This window comes from Mauremys mutica, chromosome 4 (assembly GCF_020497125.1).
Source record: "Mauremys mutica isolate MM-2020 ecotype Southern chromosome 4, ASM2049712v1, whole genome shotgun sequence".
NCBI lineage: Eukaryota > Metazoa > Chordata > Testudines > Geoemydidae > Mauremys > Mauremys mutica.
Window position 1 is genome coordinate 42,150,424 of NC_059075.1, and position 24,551 is coordinate 42,174,974.

General features: G+C 50.3%; 2 protein-coding genes across 3 annotated transcripts in view; one reads left to right on the forward strand and one right to left on the reverse strand.

The window, feature by feature from the left end:
* Positions 1-8,303, reverse strand: part of IFT43 (intraflagellar transport 43) — a 61,607-nt gene extending 53,304 nt beyond the window's left edge. The window contains exons 1-3 of one of the 2 annotated variants that reach the window (XM_045013840.1): positions 8,148-8,303; positions 7,048-7,140; positions 1,873-1,893 (exon numbers count right to left, since the gene is read on the reverse strand). In XM_045013840.1, coding sequence (XP_044869775.1) covers positions 1,873-1,893; positions 7,048-7,140; positions 8,148-8,198 — 165 coding nt within the window. In that variant the 5' untranslated portion in view covers positions 8,199-8,303. The remainder of the gene's footprint in view (positions 1-1,872; positions 1,894-7,047; positions 7,141-8,147) is intronic. The other variant, XM_045013839.1, reaches the window with a different exon arrangement.
* Positions 8,304-21,588: 13,285 nt separating this feature from the next.
* The window catches only part of TGFB3 (transforming growth factor beta 3), a 28,883-nt gene continuing 25,920 nt past the window's right edge, over positions 21,589-24,551 (forward strand). The window contains exon 1 of the mRNA XM_045013838.1: positions 21,589-22,805. Coding sequence (XP_044869773.1) covers positions 22,322-22,805 — 484 coding nt within the window. The 5' untranslated portion in view covers positions 21,589-22,321. The remainder of the gene's footprint in view (positions 22,806-24,551) is intronic.

The following is a 24,551-nucleotide window of genomic DNA, read 5'->3' on the forward strand; positions in this document are numbered from 1 at the left end:
GACACAACCCTGGGGCTTCTAATATAGGGAACGATCCTGACCTGACCTGGCAGGAGAATGGGTGAACTAGGTGGATCTATCTTACCATTAACTGTTATGATACTATGAAAAGAAAATTGTGAATTGCAGTGCTGTTTCTCTCTCTACGACAGGCATCAGACCAATTGCAAGTAACGTCCTGTGGCCAGAAGTAATGAGGTGTGAGGCAGAGTCTCCTTCCTGGACTTTAGCCTTCACACATAATAACCCCTCCAGAATGGGACCTCATACAGGCTTTCTAGGATTGGAATAAAAACCCCAAAGAAAGGGCTGATCCCCCATAGCTTTGATTCAGCAGACAATTGACAACTGAGGACCTGGTAACAGGTGGTGTTCTGACTGGTAGGTGGCAGACACAGTCATTTCTCTGTTGAGCTGCCTCATGCACAGTAGTTCCCATCACATGCAGAGGGCTTGACACCAAGCTGCTAAACATCCTCAACTCCCACTGACTTCAATGCAATCAGCACCTTGTAGGATCAGGCCCAGAGGCACTGGCCTTAGGAAGAGATTCACATGACACAGACCAATAAGATACCATGTTTATCAGCTGGTATTTAACCAGATAGCTCAGGGAAGCCTTGGGAGGAAGGGAGCATCTGCTCTGAAAAAGACGTTCCTGTTTGGAGAGGATGCAACCCATTTCCCCCTCACCTTTGGACCGAGAAAGGAAGCACTTCTTCAAAGCTTTGGAGCTCAGCAGTACTGCTGGCAGTGAGGGAGAAGAAAGGAGGGCCACTCCACCTTCCCTCCAGGGCTCAACCGTTGCAGAACGTCCAGCTCCTTCTGGTGAGGGGAGTGAAGACCAGCTAGGACATGCCATGCTACCACTAGGTTATTGGGATGGTGCTTTCTCCTCTCTACCTTTCTTCAGCTAAAAGAAGCGTTTGTGTATCTAATATATACAATAAGCAGCTTTAGCCAGGAGGACTGGGCAATAGCGACTCCTGCCATAGGCAGAAACTACACAAGACACGTAACCCAGAAGCTTTTCAGAAAATTCAGAAGCATTTCCAAGCTTTCCCCCAGGAAACAATTGCCCATTTGATGAGTTTCTAGTACATCCTGAACAGCAGTCAGAACTCCCTTTTCTAAATGAATGCTGTGAAATGTCTTTTAGTTATGGTAAATCCATACAGAAGAGCACTATTGAAAATGCAGCTCCCTTCATGTAACTCAGGAGCTCAGCACAAACCCAAACTCACCAGATTCCCTCCGGGCGATAACATTTCCCAAGGAGTTGGTGCCGTGAGAATACAAGGGGTGCAACCAAGTTCCAGGGGCAGAAGAACATCACAGAAAGGGCACAGGCACACATCCTAGCTAGAACCCAGCTTGTCTATTGACTGGCCTCCTGATGGGCACCAGCAGGACTCTGTGACTCTTAAAGGGGAGCTTTCACACTAGGGCATCCTGCCAAGCATACCATAGATAAAATGAAAACCCAGTCTCCAGTTTGACACCTTGGTCACTAATTGTTGATATTATGTTTTTCAGTGAGGGCACAGCACCTTCCCAGCTCCTCCACTCCCATTGGCTTCAACATGGAATCGGATGTCCCCACCATTTCTGTGGCAACATGCATGACTGTGACCTTAGTGTAGGATGCATCAGCTAGGAAGAAGGGAAGTCCCTATGAAACAAAGGATAGCAGTAAGAGCCAAGGGAAAGCAGGCAAATCATTGAGCCTGAGGCATGAGACTATTATATTTTATTCTCCTGTGTGAAAGTCCCTTTCAAGGCAATCTCCACTTGCATTGACAGGTTAGCTTTGCCAGTTTCTCTAGGAGAAGCCAGCATCTACCCAGAAGCCTCTAGTCCTACAAGGTCTACCTTTTCCTCAGTGTCTTCTTCCTAGAAGGATCAGCAGGAGGAAAAGAGAAAGAAAAATTATGAAAAAAGAAAAAACATTAAAGGCCCCCAACATGAGTCTCTGGATTTCAGCTTGGAACGAATACAAGCAACAACTAAAAGACACTGTGCACCTGATTCTCCCCTGCCACACACCTTGTGTAATCATTCACACCCGGAGAGTGTGTGTCTCAACTCCCCCCATTCACAATGGTGACATTTTACATTTGCTTTGTGTGGGTGTCAGTGAAAAACAATCCAAGACAGGAGAGAGTTGGGCCATGCATGTTCAACTGCAAAGGCAGCAGAAGGCTGCTGCAAACCAGATGCTTGTCCAGGGACTGCCTAAGAAGGAAGCTAAGTTACAAACAAGGCCAACAGAGAGTAGATAAAGTCATTTCTCCCTAAAGAATAAAAGGTCCCAAACCACACATAGGTGCAGGTTAGAGTGGTGAAAAGGGGGTTCTAGAGAATAAATACACCTGCAAGAGCACCAGAGCCCAGAAAGGGTCTCAAGTCACACAATTGATTTATATATGCAGGAGGCTGCAGCTATGTATCTTAGAGCCACTGCCTCCTGAGTATGACCAGATCCCCTACAGTAACTGTGGTTCTGCATGATATATTACCCACACAGATTTCATTCTTGGTGCACATGTAACACTGACAGACCCCGATCATCAGCAGGTGGGATCGAACCTGGGATTTCTGGAGCTAAATGCATAAGCCTCTACTGCATGAGCTAAAAGCCACATGGCCCTTAGGCCTGAGTCTACACTGGGGGCGGGGGGATATTGATCTAAGATATGCAACTTCAGCTACGAGAATAGCGTAGCTGAAGTCAACGCATCTTAGATCGACTTAGATTGACTTACTTTGCGTCCTTGCGGCACGTGATCAACGGCCGCGGCTCCCCCGTCGACGCCGCTTCTGCCTCTCGCCCTGGTGGAGTTCCGGAGTCAACGGGGAGCAAGTTCAGGGATCGATGTATCGCATCTAGACCATCAATCCCCGATAGATCGATCACTACCCGCCGATCCGGTGGGTAGTGTAGACATACCCTTAGCTAAGGCTGTAGCCGACTCATTTATCCCTAAGTGGTCTCAGTGCCACTAGAGGGGAAGAGAACACCATGACCAGGAGGTGTGTGGGTTATACACATGCACACCCTGCACAGGAGATTGGATTATTTCAGCTGGCAGTGTCCATTGGGGCCATGTCTGTGTCCTAGGTGCCCTCCTGCACCCTACCCCCCGCCACACACACTCCCCTCAGGGCATAAAAGGCTGAGCAGGCCCAACCATCCCTCAGTTTCTTTGCCAGTATAGAACCCAAGTGGTATAGGACTCTATAGTAATGGGAAGAGGGAGCAGGTCATAGACTACATGTGAACATCACATCTAAGAACCACAGTTCCTGCAAAGTAAGTAACCTTTCTTTTTCGAGCAATTGTCCACATGGATTCCACTTCTGGCTACTCCAAGGGAGGGGCCATTATATCACATGCCCTGTCTAAGCATAGGAGAGGTTGGTACGAGGCATACCTCTTAAACCTAGTATACTGGTAACTCCAAAGCAGATGCTTTGGATATCACTACTTTCAATCTCTCAAGGATAAGTGACCAGTTACCAGGCCCAGCATTCAGTCACTTAGGGCATGGCTACACTTGCAAACAGAGCGCTGTGAGTTAAACCCACCTTCGTAGAGCGCAGTAGGGAAAGCGCTGCAATCTGTCCACACAGACAGCTTCAAGCGCACTGGCGTAGCCACATTTGCAGCACTTGCAGCGGCATTGGGACTGGTGCATTATAGGCAGCTATCCCAGCATGCAAGTGACAGCAATGTGCTTTTCAAATGGGGGGGAGGGGGAAGGGAGTGGAGTGTGACAGGGAGTATGTTGTGTGAATGTGGGGGGGGAGAGAGAGTGGGTTTTGGGGTGCTGAGAGTGTGTCAGCATGCTGTCTTGCAAGTTCAGACCCCCCTCTCCCCTCCCCGCCTCTCTCTCACTCACTCAAAGCAAACAGTAAATGTTTACTGTTTCTCTGAGCTGATAAGCAGCTGGCTTCTCCAAAACAGAGCTTTGAAAGGGCATTTCACAACGACAAGAGTGGCCACTTGACTTAAGGGGATTATGGGATGTTTCCTGAGGCTGATCACAGTGCAGTAATGCAACACCTCATTCACACTAGTGCTGCGGTGCTCCAACGGGGGTGCAGCAAATGTTATTCCACTTGCCAAGGTGGAGTACCAGCAGTGCTGTAGCTGCAGAGTCAGAGCGCTCTACGTGCCTTGCCAGTGTGGATGGGGAGTGAGCTAGGGCACCCAGGGCTGCTTTATTGTGCTGTAACTCGCAAGCATAGCCAAGGCCTTAGTCTTTGCCAAAGTAGCAGGTATAACAGAGCTAGTCAGTACTGAGGTGCACAATACTGAAGCTCTGAGTGCACCGGCTACAGGTACTCAGTCATTCAGTGCCAGGGTGGGTACCAAGGGCAGCGCAGTTTGCCAATTGAGCGGGCACTGCACCTGCTGTTTTGGAGTTGAGCATCAGGACACCAGAAGGAGCCTTTCTAAGATTATGGCCCTTAAACAAATGAGCCCAAGACAAGAGTCTAGTGACTCAGGTGCCAGGGATGGTGACCAGTACCTTGGCTCATCTCTGGAGCAGTGCTCCTTTCTGCTGATCAGAAGTTGTTAACACTGATGTAGAAGTGGACAAATGAGGCTCTGAGCAGATGTTACCCAGGAGCTTGGGGTGGAATCTCAGCCCACCAGGGCACTAAGAGAGAGAGGCACTAGCAGATGCCTGAGGTCTGGCTGAAGCCTTCTCCTCAGTATGCGAGGAGACTTGCATCAAATTCTCAAGGAGGAACAGCTTCAGGTTGGCTTCTCTCACACAGATTGCACCTGGAAAAAGAGTGACAAATGGAACATTGCTCTGGGATGGACCCTTCTCCAGGGCAGTACTGTAATAACCGAGCCTACAAATCTACCCTCATTGTGAGCACAAAGAGTGAAAGTTCATAAAATGTCATAATAACCTATAACAAATGTGAATGGAAGAAATGTGCAAAAGTGAGACAAGACAGACTGAATTAATCCAAACCAAAAGGCCTACAATTCAAGGACAGTGTTAAGATCACACCTGGTAAACACGAAAAGTGTTGTACTGGAAATCAGTGGACCCAAATTAGCGTGTCAAAAATTAAGCCTAATTGGTGAACAAAATAATGAAAGGATGGGCCATCACTCCCCTTTTGGGGTCCTTAAAATAGAAGACTTTGTGGGGAAAATCAGAAGCTGTCTGACAACAGTGGCTGGGTGAGGGATGGATGGACCAGAAAGAATGAACTTCACCATCATGGCTGCCACCTGCATTGTCTCCTGGAACCCCAGGATTTGCTATGACCCATTGGGCCTTCATTGTTCTGATCCTGAAAAATGTCCTGACCAGACCTAGCCAGAGAAAGGGACCCAGATGACAATTTCCTCCACTGGGTCTGGCTAAATCCCGACCACCACCTGGGATGCGAGACTGTCACCTTCCCACGTGTCCTTTTTCTTCCCCATCTTATTTAGTCTTTTTCCTATCCTTCTCTTTTGGCCTTCTATCTCATAGAAGAGTCTGATTTAGCCAGCCAAGGCTGTATATTCTGCATCACTGCTGTGAGCGTGTGACCAAAAAGAGGCAGCTAAATTCAATGCCCTAAGCAGCCTAAAGCTGGTATAAGGTTGCCAGGTCTCAGAGTGGCCGATAAGATTGTGTGCTGTGCCTGTGTTTTTCCAGCTGTGAGGTTGCAAGTGAAAGTCAATGCCACAGACAGAAGCTGCATTTTCTATCATTGCTGTTCTTTTCTCTCCCCTATTGAGTGGGTTTGTCTTATTTTGTCTTCTAGGAAACAGGACTGGACTTTAACACCAAGAGCTCCAGCCCATCTCAACTAACTTCTCTTTCCCCCCAAAGAAGAATAGTTATTACTATCTTTAATACCATCTAAAAGACTGTCAAAGGGGCTGGCAGGGGGTTTCCTTCCACAAACTGTCTCCAGCTAAATGGAAAGGGAACAAGAGATGTTGTTAAAATAAAATCTTTATTTAACACTTTATATTTCAAAGGTTTTAAACTGTTTTTCCTTCTTTTCAGTAACTTTAATAAAAGGTTTTAAAGATTTTTAATGGTGTATTTGCCATGGTTCTAAGCAGGCGGAGGTCTCTGTACAACAAACTTTGTGTAAAATTGTTTAATGCTGGACAGTGACAGAATCATGTTAACACCTTTAACTCTTTGTGCCCATATAGTCCATCAAAATTAATACAACAGCGGAGTAGGTACTGGGAATGTCCATCATTAATAGGCATCCAAGTGCCACGTGAAGGATGGGTCTTAAAGCCTAGTGACTTTAAGCTTCTGCTATAATGCTTGTACCCTGGGTAGGAGAAGGAACTCAAGTCTAACAAATTTAAGGAAAAAATTATATATAGCTTTTATTAACTAAAAACGTATTAATTAAGTCACTACCTCTTGTTTTAACTAACACCAGCACCGTGCACCGAGAAAGGGCAGACACTGCAGGGGTTCCATCTCACTGCCATGGATGGTAAGAAGGATTAAAGAAGGATGGTTGAGCCCCATCAGACCTTTATGCCCTGGGGTGGAACATGATGGCACCTAGGACACAAGACCAACAGACACAGCTGGCCAAAAATCTGATCTTGTGAGCACAGGGCACATGAGCAACAAGAGTAGAATCCATGTGGAAAAAGATCACTCAAAGAAAGCAGCTACATTCATCACACTGCTTTTTGTGAGGCACTCCAGTGCAGATCCTCAGATTCCCCAATACCAGCATATTCCATATCACCATGCACATCTCTCCCATGGAAAATCATCATAGACCATGTCTGCCCTCCCCCACCCCAGTACAGTTACACATGTTGGAAACACTAGGACTGCACTCAGTCAAACATTCAGCAGCACAGTAATGGGAAATACAGAATAGCACTGTGGGCCCCAGCAATAAGAACAAGACATAGTCAGGGGTAGACCTACACTGGTGAAGCAGGACCCCACAAGACATGCAGAATCCTCTGTAATGGGCAATGTCGGATTTAAGTGGCACCTTAGGCTGCAGGCATGTTATCCTGTCCATGGTACCCACCTCTCCAGTAGAAGTGGCAGAGGAATTCTTCCTGCTGAGACGATTCTCCTCGGGAAAGGAATCCTGGCGAGCTCGTCGGCCCATCTTGGCCATCTGGGGGGGCAGAGAGCACCGTTACTGACAGTAGCAACTTCAGGGCAGCAAGTACACGGTGATGGAGAGAGAGAAATAGAATCCAAATAACTTCCCTAATGCAACATTAGCACTGTACTGTAAGAATCACAAACAGGACAAAAACAATACAAGCACTAGGACCATCATTTGTTCACTGCTCTCACAGCCATCTCTGGACCATTTTCCAAGTGGCCCCCTTTACATGGCACACATTCCCTGAACTGATCTACAAGGCCAGTAAACTCTCCTCCAAGTCCCTTCTCCAGACCCACCCCAGCAGCAAGGGGCATTTAAAAAAAACAGCCAATTGACAACAGCCTCGGGGGCAGCTGGGGAGAGCCAACACTTAGATTTATTTGTATAAGGACAAGATAAATCAGATGTAGATGAACGCTGTATACGGGAGGACTGTATTCCTCTCCCCCAAGCCCTTTGGATGCCATGGGTCGTCTTTGCCTGTACGTGATTACAAACAGGAGCTGGGTCTTCTCACGTGGTTAGTGGCGCCCCGGGTGCGGTCACACGGGGCGGAACAGCAGAGCCCTGGGGTAAGGGACACAATCCCGGGCGACGGGCAGAGCCCCCGGCAGGGGGGAGGGGGCGGGGGGAGGAGATGGGGGGCGGCGGGGATGGAGGGGGCTCGGCGGGGGGGACAGAGTCCCCGGCAGGGGATGGGGGGGCTCGGCGGGGGGAGGAGATGGGGGGCGGCGGGGATGGAGGGGGCTCGGCGGGGGGGACAGAGTCCCCGGCAGGGGATGGGGGGGCTCGGCGGCGATAAGAGATGGGGGGGCGGCGGGGATGGAGGGGGCTCGGCGGGGCCCGCGCTCGCAGCCCGCCCTGGGCCCAGCAGCGGGAAGCAGCCCTGCCCCCCGGGGAAGGGGGAGAGATCCCCAGCGCCCTGCTGGGCCGGCGACGGCACCACCGCGCGGGCCCGGGGCGGGCTGAGCGCTCCCTGCCGGCTGCCCCCGGGGACGGGTCCCTCTTACCCCGGCTGCCCCCCTGCGCGGCTCCTCGCCCAGCCCCAGCTCGGCCTCCATCCCGCAACTGGGCCTCGCTCGAGCTAGGCCGGGCCCGCCTCCAGCGTCCTTAACAACCAACCCCCGCCCACCCTTAAAGGGGCCGCCGCGGCGAGTGGGGGCGAAGACTGCGCCAGTGGGGTGAGGCGTCTGCCCTCCAAATGCCCAGACACCTCCCGCGCGGGGGAAGCCTGACTCCCCGGGGAGGGGCTTTCCAGGGCCGCCAGCCTCCCTCTGCACCGCACTGCCCTCCCCAGCTCGCCCGCCCACGTTCTCTGTGGCGCTGTTATCAGGAATGGCAATATACAGAAACCTGTGGGAGGACACTTCAATGTCCCCGGACACACAATAGCAGATTTAAAGGTGGCCATCCTGCAACAAAAAACTTCAGGACCAGACTTCAAAGAGAAACTGCTGAGCTTCAGTTCATCTGCAAATTTGACACCATCAGCTCAGGATTAAACAAAGACTGTGAATGGCTTGTCAACTACAAAAGCAGTTTCTCCTCCCTTGGTGGTCACACCTCAACTGCTAGAAGAGGGCCTCATCCTCCCTGATTGAATTAACCTCGTTATCTCTAGACTGATTCTTGCCTGCATATTTATACCTGCCTCTGAAAATTTCCACAATGCTCCTATACGTCTGTTAGTCTATAAGGCGCCACAGGCCTCTTTGTTGCTTTTTACAGATCCAGACTAACACGGCTACTCCTCTGATACTTGACCCCGGGTTCCTGTAAATCCCATTTCCTTTTGGGGGTTCTCAGTCCCCCTCTCACTCCTGCTTAGCCCCACCTAACTGCTCATCACCACATAGAATCCACTGCACCCATCCCACCCCCGTGACACACAAGCCTTTTCTTCTGGGTAACTCCTCGTCCCCTCTCCCAAAGCCGGACCCATTGCTCCCAAGGGCCTGTCATTACCCAGCTCCCAAGGGCTCCTCTCCCCCAGTTCTCAAGGGTCTGTTTACCCCCACCCCTGATTCCCAAGGGCCCATTCCTGCTGAGCCCCAAATCCTCAGTCTCCTCAATCCTTAAGAGTCCCACTCCCACCCAGAACTGTCCACCACCCACATTTAACTGCAAGCTCTTTGGTCACCTTCAGATACTTTGGATTAGTAACCGTTTGAACATTTGACTGTAGGAATTACTCTCCTAGACCCGATCTGGAGATGAGATGTTGGGTGGGTTCTGGAATGCCTGGGGCAGCTGGGTGGAAGGGTGGTGGGTACCTGTGGTGGATGCTTGGGGCCAGGGGCAGCTCTAGCGATTTCGCTGCCCCAAGCAGGGCGGCATGCCGCGGGGGGCACTGTGCCGGTCGCCGGTCCCGCGGCTCCGGTGGACCTCCCGCAGGCACGCCTGCGGATGCTCCACCCGAGCCGCGGGACCAGCAGACCCGCCGCAGGCATGCCTGCGGGAGGTCCACCGGAGCCACCTGCCGCCCTCCCGGCGACCGGCAGAGCGCCCCCCGTGGCATGCCGCCCCAAGCACGTGCTTGGCGTGCTGGGGCCTGGAGCCACCCCTGTGGGGGCACCTGGATTCCTCTAGAGATTATGGGGATGATGGGCATCCAGACTGCTTCTTCTGTCACTGATTCCTGCTGCCTTCCTCTGCTCCCTAGCTGGCAGGACTGAAGAACTAGTAGTAGAGGAAGATGAGGTAGTGGCTGGCACTGGCTTCTGCAGTGTATTTCACTGCGGGAAGATTAGAAGAGGGATAGGGAGAAGAGAAAAATCACAATTTTCCTCCGGGGGAGGCATCCCTGCACTGCAGCCCCTAAGAGAACTCACTCCTGCGACAAATGTCACCATAGGAGTAGCTCCAGAGTTGGCAGCTAAGCCTCTTGTGAAAAAAATGATATTTTCTGCTTCCATGCTTTTCATTTGAGACGCAAAACAGTGATGTACGTGTAAGAAATCAGATTCATAGACTATAAGACCAGAAAGGGAGCACTCTCATCATCTAGTCCAGGGGTCAGCAACCTTTCAGAAGTGGTGCCAAGTCTTCATTTATTCACTCTAATTTAAGGTTTCGCGTGCCAGTAATACATTTAACGTTTGTAGAAGGTTTCTTTCTATAAATCTATGATATATAACTAAACTATTGTTGTATGTAAAGTAAATAAGGTTTTTTAAATGTTTAAGAAGCTTCATTTAAAATTAAATTAAAATGCAGAGCTCCCCGGACCTGTGGCCAGGACCTAAGCAGTGTGAGTGCCTCTGAAAATCAGCTCGAGTGTCGCCTTTGTCACGCGTGCCATAGGTTGCCTACCCCAATCTAGTCTGACCTCCTGTATTATACATGCCATAGAAGTTCCCTGAATTAATGCCTGTTTCAGCATTTAGAAAACCTTCAGTCTTGATTTAAAGATTGCTAGTAATAGAGAATTTGTCATAACTACAGCTGGGCAACATTTTTTTTATCAAACTGATTTTTTGTCAAAAGATGCATGTTCATAGAATCATAGAATATCAGGGTTGGAAGGGACCTCAGGAGGTCATCTAGTCCAACCCCCTGCTCAAAGCAGGACCAATTCCCAACTAAATCATCCCAGCCAGGGCTTTGTCAAACCTGACCTTAAAAACCTCCAAGGAAGGAGATTCCACCACCTCCCTAGGTAACCCATTCCAGTGCTTTACCACGCTCCTAGTGAAAAAGTTTTTCCTAATATCCAACCTAAACCTCCCCCACTGCAACTTGAGACTATTACTCCTTGTTCTGTCATCTGGTACCACTGAGAATAACCTAGATCCATCCTCTTTGGAACCCCCTTTCAGGTAGTTGAAAGCAGCTATCAAATCCACCCTCATTCTTCTCTTCTGCAGACTAAACAATCCCAATTCCCTCAGCCTCTCCTCATAAGTCATGTGCTCCAGCCCCAATCATTTTTGTTGCCCTCCACTGGACTCTTTCCAATTTTTCCACATCCTTCTTGTAGTGTAGGGCCCAAAACTGGACACAGTACTCCAGATGAGGCCTCACCAATTTCGAATAGAGGGGAATGATCACGTCCCTCGATCTGCTGGCAATGCCCCTACTTATACAGCCCCAAATGCCGTTAGCCTTCTTGGCAACAAGGGCACACTGTTGACTCATACCCAGCTTCTCGTCCACTGTAACCCCTAGGTCCTTTTCTTCAGAACTGCTTCCTAGCCATTCGGTCCCTAGTCTGTAACAGTGAATGGGATTCTTCCGTCCTAAGTGCAGGACTCTGCACTTGTCCTTGTTGAACCTCATCAGGTTTCTTTTGGCTCAAACCTCTAATTTGTCTAGGTCCCTCTGTATCCTATCCCTATCTTCCAGTGTATCTACCACTCCTCCCAGTTTAGTGTCATCTGCAAACTTGCTGAGAGTGCAGTCCACGCCATCCTCCAGATAATTAATGAAGATATTGAACAAAACCGGCCCCAGGACTGACCCTTGGGGTACTCAGCTTGAAACCGGCTGCCAACTAGACATGGAGCCATTTTGGGGGACCCAAAACTAATCTTTGAATTTGGGTCCAAGTTGACAAATGGTTTTGGTTGAAAAAAAATTCCAAAAAGTCAAAACAAATTGAAAAACAAAACATTTGTTTCAAGGTGACTCAAAACATTCCAGTTGATTTTTTAAATGAAATTTTTAGAATGTTTCTATTTTATGAAAAATTTTAAAAAATTGTTCCATTCATATTGAACTAAAATGTGTTTGGGGATTTTTTGGTTTGGCTCCCAAACCAAATAATGCATTATTCACTCAGCTCTAACCCTAATTCTTGGTAAGATATTGGAATGGTTAATAACCCTCACTGTTAAAAATCCGTTTGTAATATCACATCTGAATTAGCCTGATTTCAATTCATTTATTGTATGCCATGTTTTTTGTATTGTTCTTGTTTCTTAACCAAATTCTCAAGCAGTACCGAGTCAAATGCCTTACATCAACACTATTACCTTTATCAACCAAACTTGTAATCTCATCAAAAAATGTATCAATTTATTTTGATGAGAACTCTTTTCCATAAACTCATGATGATTGGCATTAATGATATTACATTCCTTTAATTCTTTATCAATCAAGTCCTGTATCAGCTATTTCATTATTTTACCTGGGATCGATGTCGGCTGACAGGTCTACAATTATCTGGGTCATCCCGTTTACCCTTTTAAAATACTGGTACAACATTGACTTTCTTGCTGTCCTCTAGAAATTCCCCAGTGTACAAAGACTTATTGAAAACCAAGATTAACAGACCAGAGAGCACCTTAGCCAGCGGTTAAAATTCTCAGGTGCAAGTTATCAAGACTTACTGATTTTAAAATGTCTAACTTTCGTAGATGCTGTTTAACATCCTCCTGAACAACTGTTGAAAAGGTAAGTATGTCATCATCACTGCATGATATGATAAAGTTTGTGGATGTTACTAAGTTGGGAAGGCTTCCAAGCACTTTGGAGGACAGGATTAGAATTGAAAATGATCTTGACAAACTGGAGAAATGGTCCAAATTAAATATGATGACATTCAATAAGGACAAGTGCAAAGTACTACACTTAGGAAGAAATAATCAATTGCACGCATACAAAATGAGAAATGACTGCCTAGGAAGGAGTACTGCAGAAAAAGATCTAGGGTTAAAGTAGATCACAAACTAAATATGAGTCAACAATGTCATACAGTTGCAAAAAAAACTATCATTATTCTGGGATGTAATAGCAGGAGTGTTGTAAGCAAGACATGAGAAGTAATAATTCCACTCTGCTCAGCACTGATAAGGTCGCAACTGGAGTACTGTGTTCAGTTCTGGGCACCACACTTCAGGAAAGATGTGGATAAATTGGAGAAAGTCCAGAGGAGAGCAACAAAAATGACTGAAGGTCTAGAAAACATGACCTATGAGGAAAGACTGAAAAAATTGGGTTTGTTTAGTCTGGAGAAGAGAAGACTGAGGGGAGACGTGATAACAGTCTTCAAGTACTTAAAAGGTTGTTATAAAGGTGATAAATTCCTTAACCACTGAGGCTAGGACAAGAGGTAATGGACTTAAATTCCAGCAAGGGAGATGTAGGTGGACATTAGGAAAAACTTCCTAACTGTATGGGCAGTTAAGCACTGGAACAAATTATCTAGGGAGGCTGTGGAATCTGTCACTGGAGTTTTTAAAAACAGGTTAGACAAACACCTGTCAGGGTTGGTTTAGATAATTTAGTCCTGCCTCAGTGCAGGGGACTGAACTAGATGACCTATTGAGGTCCCTTCCAGGCCTACATTTCTATGATATGAACCCATCATCTGTGCATTGTCCACAGGTTATGGTCTTTCATGGTGTTCAGTCACGGGAGGGGCGCATGATCAATCACGAGATGGAATGGGTGTCTGCTAAGTAATAGCAGAGTCCTTCCATGGCCCATTTATCACCTTTATAACAACCTTTTATGTACTTGAAGACTGTTATCACGTTATATCATTTGCTATACTGAGAACAGCACTTCCTGGGAAAACAATTTCTGGCTGAGGACAACATGGCCTCCAGGCCAACATCAACGGCATCTGTTCCAGGACTAAAGGTTTTGAAAAATCAGGGTGGAACAGGGTGGGCTCCCAAGTCAGCTGATCTTTCAATTTCTTGAAGGCCATGGCACAGTCCTGAGACCAGACCTTCTTGGGGGCTGCATCTTTTACCAGGTCTGCCACTATAAAGGCTAAATCCAGAATGAACCATCTATAATAGCCTGCCAATCCCAGGAAGCCTTTTCATGGTGGGTTTGGGGCATTCCTCTTGAGCTTGGACCTTTCTCACCTATAGGCGCAGATGCCCTCTCCCCACTGCTAGGTTGCCTCTCAATTAGCTAGGTGGCACTTGGCGGAATTAGCTGTAAGTCCCATACTTCTGAGGGCCTGCAAGACAGCTGCTCCATATTTTAAATTCTCATTCCAGGACTTGCTATAGATGATGATATAATTGATGTACATAGCTGCATACTGGTTGTGAGGCCGAAGCACCTTATCCATCAGCCTTTGGAAGGTGGCTGGTTATGACAAATAGCATCATCTTAAATTGGTACAAGTGAAATGGTGTGTAGAAGGCAGTCTCTTCTCAGAACTCCAGGGCCAGGGGATCTGCCAGTAATCCCTGGTTTGGTCAAGCGTGGCAATATACCTGGTGTTCCCTAACCTCTCTAACAATTTGTCAACCCTCAGCATTGGGTAGGTGTCGAATCTGAACACTGCTTTTACCTTCTGGACGTCTATACAAAATCTTGTTGACTCGTCCTTAGGGCTTTGCCACACACTATGTGGCCACTCTGAGGTCTAACACAGCTTTCAGTTCTTTCTGTACTGTTGGCAATGGCCAAAAGCGCTCGCTCACCTTTTTCCCTGGTTCAGTCTCTATATAATGGAACACTAGGTGAATCTGTCCTGGAACTATGGAAAAGGCCACTGAGAAGGACTGGATGAATGTTTGGATCTGCTGCTTTTGTTCTGCAGGTCTTCTCCCATAAGGACTTGGTCAGAGCTGGGAGCTTTGGAGGTCTGGGATGTGAGTTCTCGTTCGGAAGAAACTGCTTTACCAGGAGCTCTTCCCAAACTTTCCAGGCCTTAGCAGGTTGATGTGATACACCTTAGTATCTTTCCTCTTGCTGGGATGACAGAGTTCAGAGTTTATTGCTCTGATTCGTCTGATCACTTCAAAGGGGCCTTGCCATTTGCCCAACAATTTGGATTTTGAGGTGGAATGCCCCAGTCCTTTGATTGGAACTCCTGGACACAGGTTCCCTTGTATGCTTGTGCTTGCCCCTATTGCGTCTTGGCTAGATCTCTCTCACAAACTCACCTAAGGTCTTTAACTTCTCTCAGCTGTGGCACATGCTGTAATGAGTTCATAATCTTAGAACTTTGTTTCTCCCATGTCTCCTGAAGGAGGTCTAGTACTCCTCTCGGCTGTCTCCCATACCCCATCAATGCCTGAGTAGGGTGACCAGATGTCCCGATTTTATAGGGACAGTCTCGATATTCAGGACTGTGTCTTATATAGGCACCTATTACACCCCACTCCCCAACCCTGTCCCGATTTTTCACATTTGCTATCTGGTCACCCTATGCCTGAGAGCCTTTATGGATGGCACACAGGAGGAACTGAAATAATTGGTCCCAGTGGTAAGGTTCCAAGGCTACGAACTTCTGCAGCATACTTTTCAAGGTCTTGTTAAATCTCATGACTAGCCTGCCAGATTGGAGGTGGTACAACAACATTCTTAAGGCTTTTATCTTCAGCAGGCTACACAGTTCTCTCATCAGTTGGGACGGAAAGCGCGTGTCCTGATCTGTGATTATTTCCTGAGGGATCCCCAGCCAGACAAATACTTTCATGAGCTGTGAGGCAAGGGCCATTGCCTTTGTGGAGCGGATTTGCCTTGGGGTACTGCGTGGCATAGTTTAATATGACTACTATGTGCTGAGATACAGTTGCACTCTTTTCCAAGGGGCCCACCTGGTCCATACTGATCCTCTCAAATGAGGTCGCTACCACAGGAAGGAGTATCAGCAGGGCCTGAGGTACCTTTCCTTGACTTGCCCACTGGCATCCCGGGCAGGTGGTGCCATACTTTTGTACCTCTTGGTGGATGCCTGATCAATAAAAATGAAATGTCAATTGGTCGAGTGTTTTCTCCTGACCAAGGTATCCCCCACAGGGCACGGCACATGCTAGGCACAGTATTTCCCTGTTGTATTTCTTTGGGACAAGCAGTTGCATTTCAACCTCCCTGGCCTGGTGGTCCTTCTTTGCTCTCTATATTTTCTTTCCTTCTAGCTTGAAATGTGGCCATTCAGGAATCAAGGTTCCACCACCTCACCATTGATCTGGGTGAGCTGTTCATAGGCTCATCCCAATGTTGTTTCTCTGTTCTTCCACATTGTCTGAAAATATGTTGGTCACTACTGGCTCACTTAATTTCTCCTGTTGTTTGTGCCCCCTGGGAAAGTCCATGAGGCATTGTCCACAGAGTCTGATATTCCTTCTTCCAGATCTGTCCGCTTGCCTTTGCCTGCCAAAGCTTGTAGCTCCACCATCTCTGGTGTCACTGTTGGTCCCTCGCAGGAGCTCCCCATTCTTGGACTTCATCAAGTTTCTAAAAAACCTCCAATCTTGCCCAATTATCACCGGATACGCGACGTTTGTGTCTACCCCCACACAGGTCTCCTCATCATGGTTCCATACCCTCAGCTGTACCTTCTTCATGGGGTAAGGGCACACAGCTACATGGATGCCTTGCAAAGAAACAGTGCCCGTGGGAACCGTTTCAGGCCCTGCCAGACTTGCCTTCACTAGAGTGTGGCAGCATACTGAGGATATCAATCCTTGCACCTCCATATGGACACTAATAGTTTTGTTGGCCCCCCTCTTATCGGCCTTTGATTCAGCCACTCCTATTTGGCTGTAGAGGCAGTCGATGTACAGGCAGTCATGGCAGAACTGTCCTGTCTCCCACATGCAAAGCAAGTCCTTGTTGCCAAGGGGGCCCCTGTCTGGTTTCCTGCAACTTCCGGAAGGGGCTGCCCCACAGGTCCCCAGCACTTCTTAAGCTCTGGTCCTGGTGGAGGCATCTCCCCGCCTGCCACTCTGGATCTGCTCCTTTAACCTTGCTGGGCCCAGGTGTCTCTGTCCTTTGGCATCCACCCACAGTTTCTCATTCTCCCTTCTGTCACCTTTGTTGGTTGAGACAGGACTAGACAAGCCTGAGGGGTCTTTACCATGGGCCTTGTGGGGAACTAGTAATTCTCAGCCATGGTTAGAGCCCTGGAGAGGGTTTTGGGACAGTGGCGCATCACCCACTCCTGTCCTCCACCCAGGAGATTGTGTGTGAACTATTCTAGGTCAATTCTTTCAGCTGCTTGGGCTCCCATATTTTTGTCAGGCTTGAGCCACCACCAACAATGTTCTCACAGGCACTAGGCCACCACCTATGGTTGTGCCATAGGTGTGAACCTTTCTTGTGGAAATCGCTGGCGGTATGTCTCAGCAGCATCTAGAACGGCTGCCCTAAGTCGAGGGTAATCACATTGGTAATGCCATCGCATTGAGACCCCCGTACCCTGGCTGGGCTGCTCCTGCCAAGTAGGGAGCTAGTAGAGTAGCCTGGCTCTTTGCAGCCAGCAAGCCACAGTGGCAACTCTTTCAGAAGTTACCAGGAATGCCTCTGAGTTGTCCTCCAGCTCCATTATTTTAGTTTCAGTGGAGGACTTAGGGTGGAGCCTGGGCTGTAGCTGCCCACTGCCATACTGCCCAGCGTACTCTGGGGGTGAAACAGCATGGTCCTCTGCTGCACCAGTTGTTGCTGTTGATCTCTTTGCTGGGCTGCTAATTCCTTGATAAGTTGTTACTGCTGTTATGAGGCTTGCTGCTGTTGCTGGGCAGCCAGCTGCTGGAGCAATTGTGTCTGCTGCTCCTGTTGTCGTTGCTCCATAACCCATTTAAACAGCTTGTCCAGTCCATCTTTACCTCAGTCTCCTTCTTTTCTAGGTGGTCCACATTCTCCACCACTAAGTATCTAGCTTTGCTTGGGGGCCAGTAGGCCTAGTGGTCAGGCCACACCCAAACAGTCTCTCTTTCTCTTGGAACAGCTCTTCTGGGAGGTCCAATTGTCAAGTCACAGTTTGCTACCCAGAGTCCTCTGGATTCTCTCAAGCAGCTGGGCAAGGAGAGAAGGGTAGGGGGACCTGGGCCCTCCTTCTCCACCAGGTCCCACCCTAGGGCCCAAGGAGAGAAAGGCGAGGGGTGGCTCAGTCCCTTCTGGCCTCTACTCTAAATCAGCCTTCCCTAGGCCGCTTCCCAGTCCTACCTTATCAGTTTTCCCTTCAGTTTGGGACATGGCCCCAGCCTTCTGCTTGCAGTCTCAGTAATTCAGAGCCTCAGCTGGGACAGGAGACTTCCCATCTCTCTCTCAGAGTCCAGTTGTTCTCCCTAGTCAGGGAGAGATGACGGGAACGGGAGGGGGGGTTGATGGTCAGGCTCCCAGCCAAGTCTTATAGGGTTGTTTCTTCCCCTGCAGATCATTCTGCCTCAGCACCTACAGCCTGTTTATCTTCTTGCAGGCAGTCTGTCTGTCTCTTTCCGCCACCCCCCTTAACTGCCAGAGCTCTCTTTTAACAGGTTCTCCATAGGGAGCCTCTCCAGGAGCTGCTGAGGGGCTGGGCCTTCTTAGCCCAATACTGCTCCACCACTCCTTTAACCTTAGTGTGGGGTCTGTAAACTGCATCACAACATATTACTCTGGCTTGGCTGGGAAATTAAAGTATCATCTTTCCAACAAAGAAGATTGCCTTTGAACTACCTTCCTGTCAGTGGCATATTTAGAGTTAGTGGGGCCCTGTGCACAGCTTCATTTTCAGGGGGGCCCCCCTCAGGACCCAGCCAAGAAAAAGAACATTCTCTCTTATCCCCCCCCTTTTTAATTTTTTTTCTTTCTCCTCCTCCTATATTATAAGAAATGGGAAGTAAATGAAAATAAAGTGAGGTACCTTGATTGGGGCAGGGGGTTAGGGTGCAGGAGGGGTGCGGAGTTCAGGCTCTGGGAGGGAGTTTGGATGCTGGGTGCAGGCTCTAGGCTGGGGTAGGGGGTTGAGGTGAGGGTTGCCAGCTCTGGGAGGAAGTCTGGGTGCGGGTTCTGGGCTGGGGCAGGGGGTTGGGGTGTGGGAAGGGGTCAGGGGGGCGGCACTTATCTTGGGCGGTGTGGCTCCCAAAGCGACCAGCACACACATCCCTCTGGCAGCGGCTCCTAGGTGTGGGAGTGCCAGGGGGTCTCCGTGCACTGCAGTCTGCAGGCTTCACCCCCACAGCTCTCATTGCCCACAGTTCCCGGCCAATGGGAGCTGCGGAGTCAGCACTTGGGGTGGGGGCAGTGTGCGGAGACACCACCCCCGGTAGGGGTCACAGGGACATGCTGGCTGCTTCTGGGAGTGGCCTGGCATGGAGGGAGGGATGGAGGGAGGCTGGGACTACCTTAGCCCTGTTGCTGGCATGTCTCTGCGTGCCCCTTTGGGGAGAGGGGGCAGCGGGTCTCTGTGCGGTGCCCAGGGAGAGGGCAGCACATGGAGCCACCTCCCTGCCCCTTCGCCAGGGGCATGCAGACATGTGCCAGCAGCCAGCTGCTTCCGGGAGAGGTGTGGGGCCATCAGCCACAGCATGCAGGCAGCCTGCCCACCTGAGCCCTGCTGTGCCACCGGCTGGGACTTAGGGACAGGTTGTCAAATGAGGTTTGTCCTGCATTTTGGGGCGGGGGGAAGCCCTGTCGTTGGAGACCCCTGCCACCGCACGGTTTGTTTCATGGTAAATCTGCTCCAGCTTCCTATAGCTGAAAAGCCCTGATGCAATTTCCCCTCTCTCCAGTGACAACAGTAACACACAAGAGTCTCAGGCATGCTCAGCAGTGTGCTTCTCCATGGCACCCCCATTAGCGTTGCCAGGACAAGTTGTATTTTAATACATGATCTCTGCTCAAAGTGAACTGTCTAGGCAACCTAAGGTTCACCTCAACCAGCTAATACAACTTGCCCAAGCTACAGACCCTAACTGGCAGCTCCACTCTATAGCTCTGCCACGCTCTTCTCTTTCCCTTACTCCTGAGACAGCTGTAGTCTTCTTGCTCCACTCCCATTTAGCCGTTCAGACCACGCTCCTCCCTGACTGCCAGGTCAGAGCTGCTGTTACTCAGCCTGCCCCCTGGCTCCCTATTGTCCTTGTGTTCAGAAACCCTGATACTTTTAATGACACTGACCGCCTTTGTAAAGCACTTTGCGATCTAGACATGAAAAGTGCTACAGAAGAGCTAAGGGTGCTAGTCTGGGATTTGGGAGACTCGGGCAAATGCCCTGCTGTGCCACAAACTTCCTGTGTGATCTAGGACAAGTCACTTAGGGTACATCTACACTGCAAAAAAAACAAAACAACCCCCATAACCAAAGAACAACAAAAAAACCCTGCAGCAGTGAGGCTGAGAGGCCAGGTCAACTGACTTGGGGTTGTGGGGGCTGGTGCTATGGGGCTAAAAATAGCAGTGTAGAGATTGCTGCTTGGGCTGGAGCCTGGGCTCTGAAACCTGAGGAGGGCGGAGGGTCTCAGAGCCAGGACTCCAGCTCCAGTGGAAACGTCCACCCTGCTATTTTTAGCCCCATAGCGCAAACCCAAGTCAGTTGACCAGGGCCCTGAGACTCCTGCTTTGGGGATTATTTTGCAGTGTAGACATATCCAAAGACTCTCTGTGCTTCAGTTCCCCTTCGGAAAATGGAGCTAATGGTACTTCCCTACTTCACAGGATACATACATGAAAGATTGAGTGATGCTCAGACACTATGGTGAGAGGGGCCATGTAGGCATGTAGAATAGATAGCACCTCTACTTGTCCAGGCCTTCTGAATCTAGGGCATAAGATTTGATCCAGCCTACCCACAGTCAGGAACCATATCTGACAGGCCCCCCCATTCACCATTGCCTGGATCCTCTTCCTATCTCCCCCCTCTCCCAGACCCTGCTGCCCTCTCCTGGATCCACCTCCCTTCCTATTTGCCATTACCTGCCCAGCCCTGTCATCCCTCACCTCCACCACCACCCTCCCCTCGTGTCCCTTCCCTGCCTTCCCTCGTTGTATCCCATCCCTACAGCAACTCCAGCAATTGCTCACATGGAAAAAAGCACATCAGCAAAGTATGTCATGTATTTTTAGCTTCTTTTAATGCAATTTAGCAGCTGGAAATCGGCGGAGGCGCCAGCATCAAGTCACCCGCCAGCTCTCTGCGGACCACCAGCGAGGGCTGCAAGGAGCCCAGTCTGGGAACGGCGGGGGTGAGCGGGCTGCCTACGAGCCGCGCTAGCGGCATGTGCTCCCCACCAGAGAGCGCTATTGGCCTTCCCGAAACCCGCACCCAGCCCCGGGAGCGCGGGCCGAGCTTGTCCGCGAAGCTGCCCCTGGCCACGATGAAAGCAGTGCGGGGCCCCGGGGCGCTGGCCCCCAAGCCGGGCAGCGGGGACTTCTTGTTACAGGCCCAGGAATGTGCCAACGTCCCAGTTCGGGATCTGCCAGCCCGGCGTGGGCGGTGGCTTCCCTCCCTCCAGGGTCACCCTAGGGAATGAGAAGGGAGGGCCAGGCACAAGGGTGGCGCTGCTCCGCTGCCACTCCCCGCCACACCCCTGCTCACCGGAGCAGCGGGAACAACGCGGTCGGGGCTGAGCTGAGGAGGAAGAAATGGGAGCGAGCGGGACTGCGCGGAGGGGAGAATGTGCCTGGGGGCAAAACACCGACACCCCCCCAGGCAGGGTGGGAAACGGGCCCCACGCCAGACAGCCCGGAGGGCAGGGGAGCCCACCGCGTCCTTCCCCGCGCTGGCCTGTGGCACGCATTAAAGCCGGCTGGAAGCTGAAGGCTGGGCTGGCAGGTCCCTCCCCCACCCTTCTGCAGGCCCGCAGACGTCATGGGAGGGAGGTATAAAATTTCAGCCGAGAGGAATAGAGAGTCAGTGTGTGTGAGAGAGCGAGGGGCCCCGGGGCCGGAGAGGGCGAGCGAAAGGGACACGGAGCACCGGGCTACGGCTGCGCGCTGGGGGATACCGCCAGCAGAGCCCCTAGGCGAGGGGCAGGGCAGGGCTGCCCCAGGCTCCCACCTGGATTCCCGCGGAGGCGCCAGAGGGATGTGCAGCCCGGCCGTCGCTTAACTGCGCCCAGCCCCGAGTCAGCAGCCAATGGAGCCAAGCGGCAGCGAATGACAAACCCCACCCTGCCCCCCGAGGGGATGTGAGCTAAGGGGAGCGCGTGGATGGTGCGTGCCCGCAACAAGTGCCGAGCCCGCGCCTGCCCGGCCCCGGGGGGCTGCCCTGCCCTGCCTGCCTGACACGTGCGCCGCAGGTCGCTGCTCCAGGGGACCTGCCTCTGGAGCTGCCAGGCTGCCCCGCGGCACAGTCGAGCTTCAGCGTCGCTGCTGTTGTTCCTGGCAGTGCGCTTCGTGCGGAGCCCCCCCTCCCCTGCCCTGGTCTGCCTGGAGCCCTGGCTCAGCGGGTCCTGCTTGGACACATGGAGAAGGATCCCGGCTCGCCGAGGCACAGAGCCTGTTTCTCCTTCCTAAGTGTTGCCAGCGCTTCCTGGAAGTCCTGAATCGCTCACAGCTTTGTGAGTTCATGCACCTTCTTGCCAAGCCTCAGTCTGTAGGATCTGGGGAGGCTGCACCGAAAGCCCTGCCCGGTCTCCCTAGCCCACTTACGCTTCCTCTGGGGTCTCTCTCCGTTGTGGCCCCCTCTTTACTCTCGCACATGAAGATGCACTTGCAACGGGCTCTGGTGATCCTTTGCCTGCTGAGCTTTGCCACCGTCAGCCTCTCGCTCTCCTCTTGCACCACCCTAGACCTTGACCACATCAAGAAGAAGAGGGTGGAGGCCATTAGGGGGCAGATCCTGAGCAAATTGAGGCTCATGAGCCCCCCCGAGACATTGGGACCAGCTCATGTGCCCTACCAGATCCTGGCCCTGTATAACAGCACCCGGGAGCTGCTGGAGGAGATGGAGGACGAGAAGGAGGAGAGCTGCGCTCAGGACAGTCTCGAGTCCGCCTACTATGCCAAGGAGATCCACAAATTTGACATGATCCAGGGTCTCCCAGAGCACAGTAAGTTCCCTGTCATCCTCTGCTTCTGCTTTCAGGTAAGGTGACCAGACAGCAAATGTAAAAAATCAGGACAGGGGGTGGGGGGTAATAGGAGCCTATATAAGAAAAAGACCCAAAAATCAGGACTGTCCCTATAAAAATCAGGACATCTGGTCACCCTACTTTCAGGGCATCATCCTGGGAGGAATCCAAGGCGGGCAGGAGGCACCAACTGCATGAAGCTGAGAGGCAAGGCTGCCTACGGGCTTCCTAGACACAGGAAGAAAAGGGCGGGGGGAGTAAGGGGAAGAAGGAAAGGACACCCAAGCCTTTGGGTTGGGACAGAGGAATGGGAACGCAGGAAGAATACTCAGGACTTCCATTGGGAAGGGATGAAGTTTCCTGGTGGGGGCATTCACAGACCCTGATGGTCATTCCAAGCTAGGAGGCAGATTTCTGGATAATTGTGGCCACTTCTGCTTTGGCCTGAACCACCTCTAGCAAAGAGAAAAGTGGTGGTCATAGCAATCTCCTTTTTGTTGCTTTTCTCAGGTGATCGAGCCACACCACATTGGCTGTAAAGTGTGTGCTTGACAATGCATAGATGTGGGTTTGTATGCATGTGCATATGGTCATGCAGATGTCTGTACAAAGGTGAATGTGTGGGCAGAGGCCTATTTGTGTGTGTGTGTATATATATATATACACACACTGTATGATACATTGTTAGTCTGCATCTGCATATATGTTATATCTATGTGTGCACATGTGCATTTGTGCAAGTAGGTGTGTACATGTATGTGTGAGTACCACCACTGTGTGTCTGAGATAGGTATCTACATTTCTTACCGGTGATATGAGTATTTGTGTGTTTCAGGCCTGTGTGAGGATGGAGTGACATATGTTTGTTTTGGTGTCTTGCAGTATACCTGAGTGGGTGTGAGATGTGTGCATCTTTGTGTGTGTTTATACATGCTTGGGAAGAGTCAATGTGTTGGAATGTGCAATGTTTCTTGGTGTGTGTATTTGCTCATATGGGGAAGTTGAGATCCATTTGTTTTTGCATGTCTTTGAACATATATGTTCAGTGAATGTGACTCATGTGTTTACGACAAAGATTTTCAAAGCGCAGTACAAGGGAAGGAAGTTTGGCTAATGCTGAGAGACTGCACAGACAAACCCTCAGTCTAAGGGCAGACAGAATTCTGGGAACCCCCTTCCTACCACTAGGTGTCCTCGTGGGCTCTGAAATTACTGCTTATCGGGATAGGGGGCAGCAAGTGTGTGTATTGCGGGACTGCAGAAAGTCATTGGACAGAGCGGGGGTAGGAAGAGTTCCAGAAAGAGTGTGTAGGGGAGCTTGGAGAGAAGCTCTGTGTGTGTGTGTGTGTGTGTGTGTGTGTGTAAATGAGACAAGTCAGGGGTCTGGAAAAAAAACAAAGATTAATTTTTAAAACAATTTATTTTTTTTTAAAAAGGCCAAGCGCTAGCTGGAGAGCAGCCCCGCAGCAGGTGGAGGAGTTCGAGCATTGGCAACAGGGCAGGCAAGGGACGGGCTTTTCAGTGTCTTGGAATAACATCAGCCCAGACTCTAGCCAGGGAACAGCAAGCCCAGCCAACGTCTGAAGCCCTGAGATCCTGAAGGAGGCAGGAAGGGAGGAAAGAGACACACTGGAGAGTAGAGGAGAAAGAAGAAAGGAAAGGAAAAAAGATGGGGGTGGGGGAGGAAGAGGAAGAAAGAGTTTGAGGCTTGTAGGCTGAATTTAC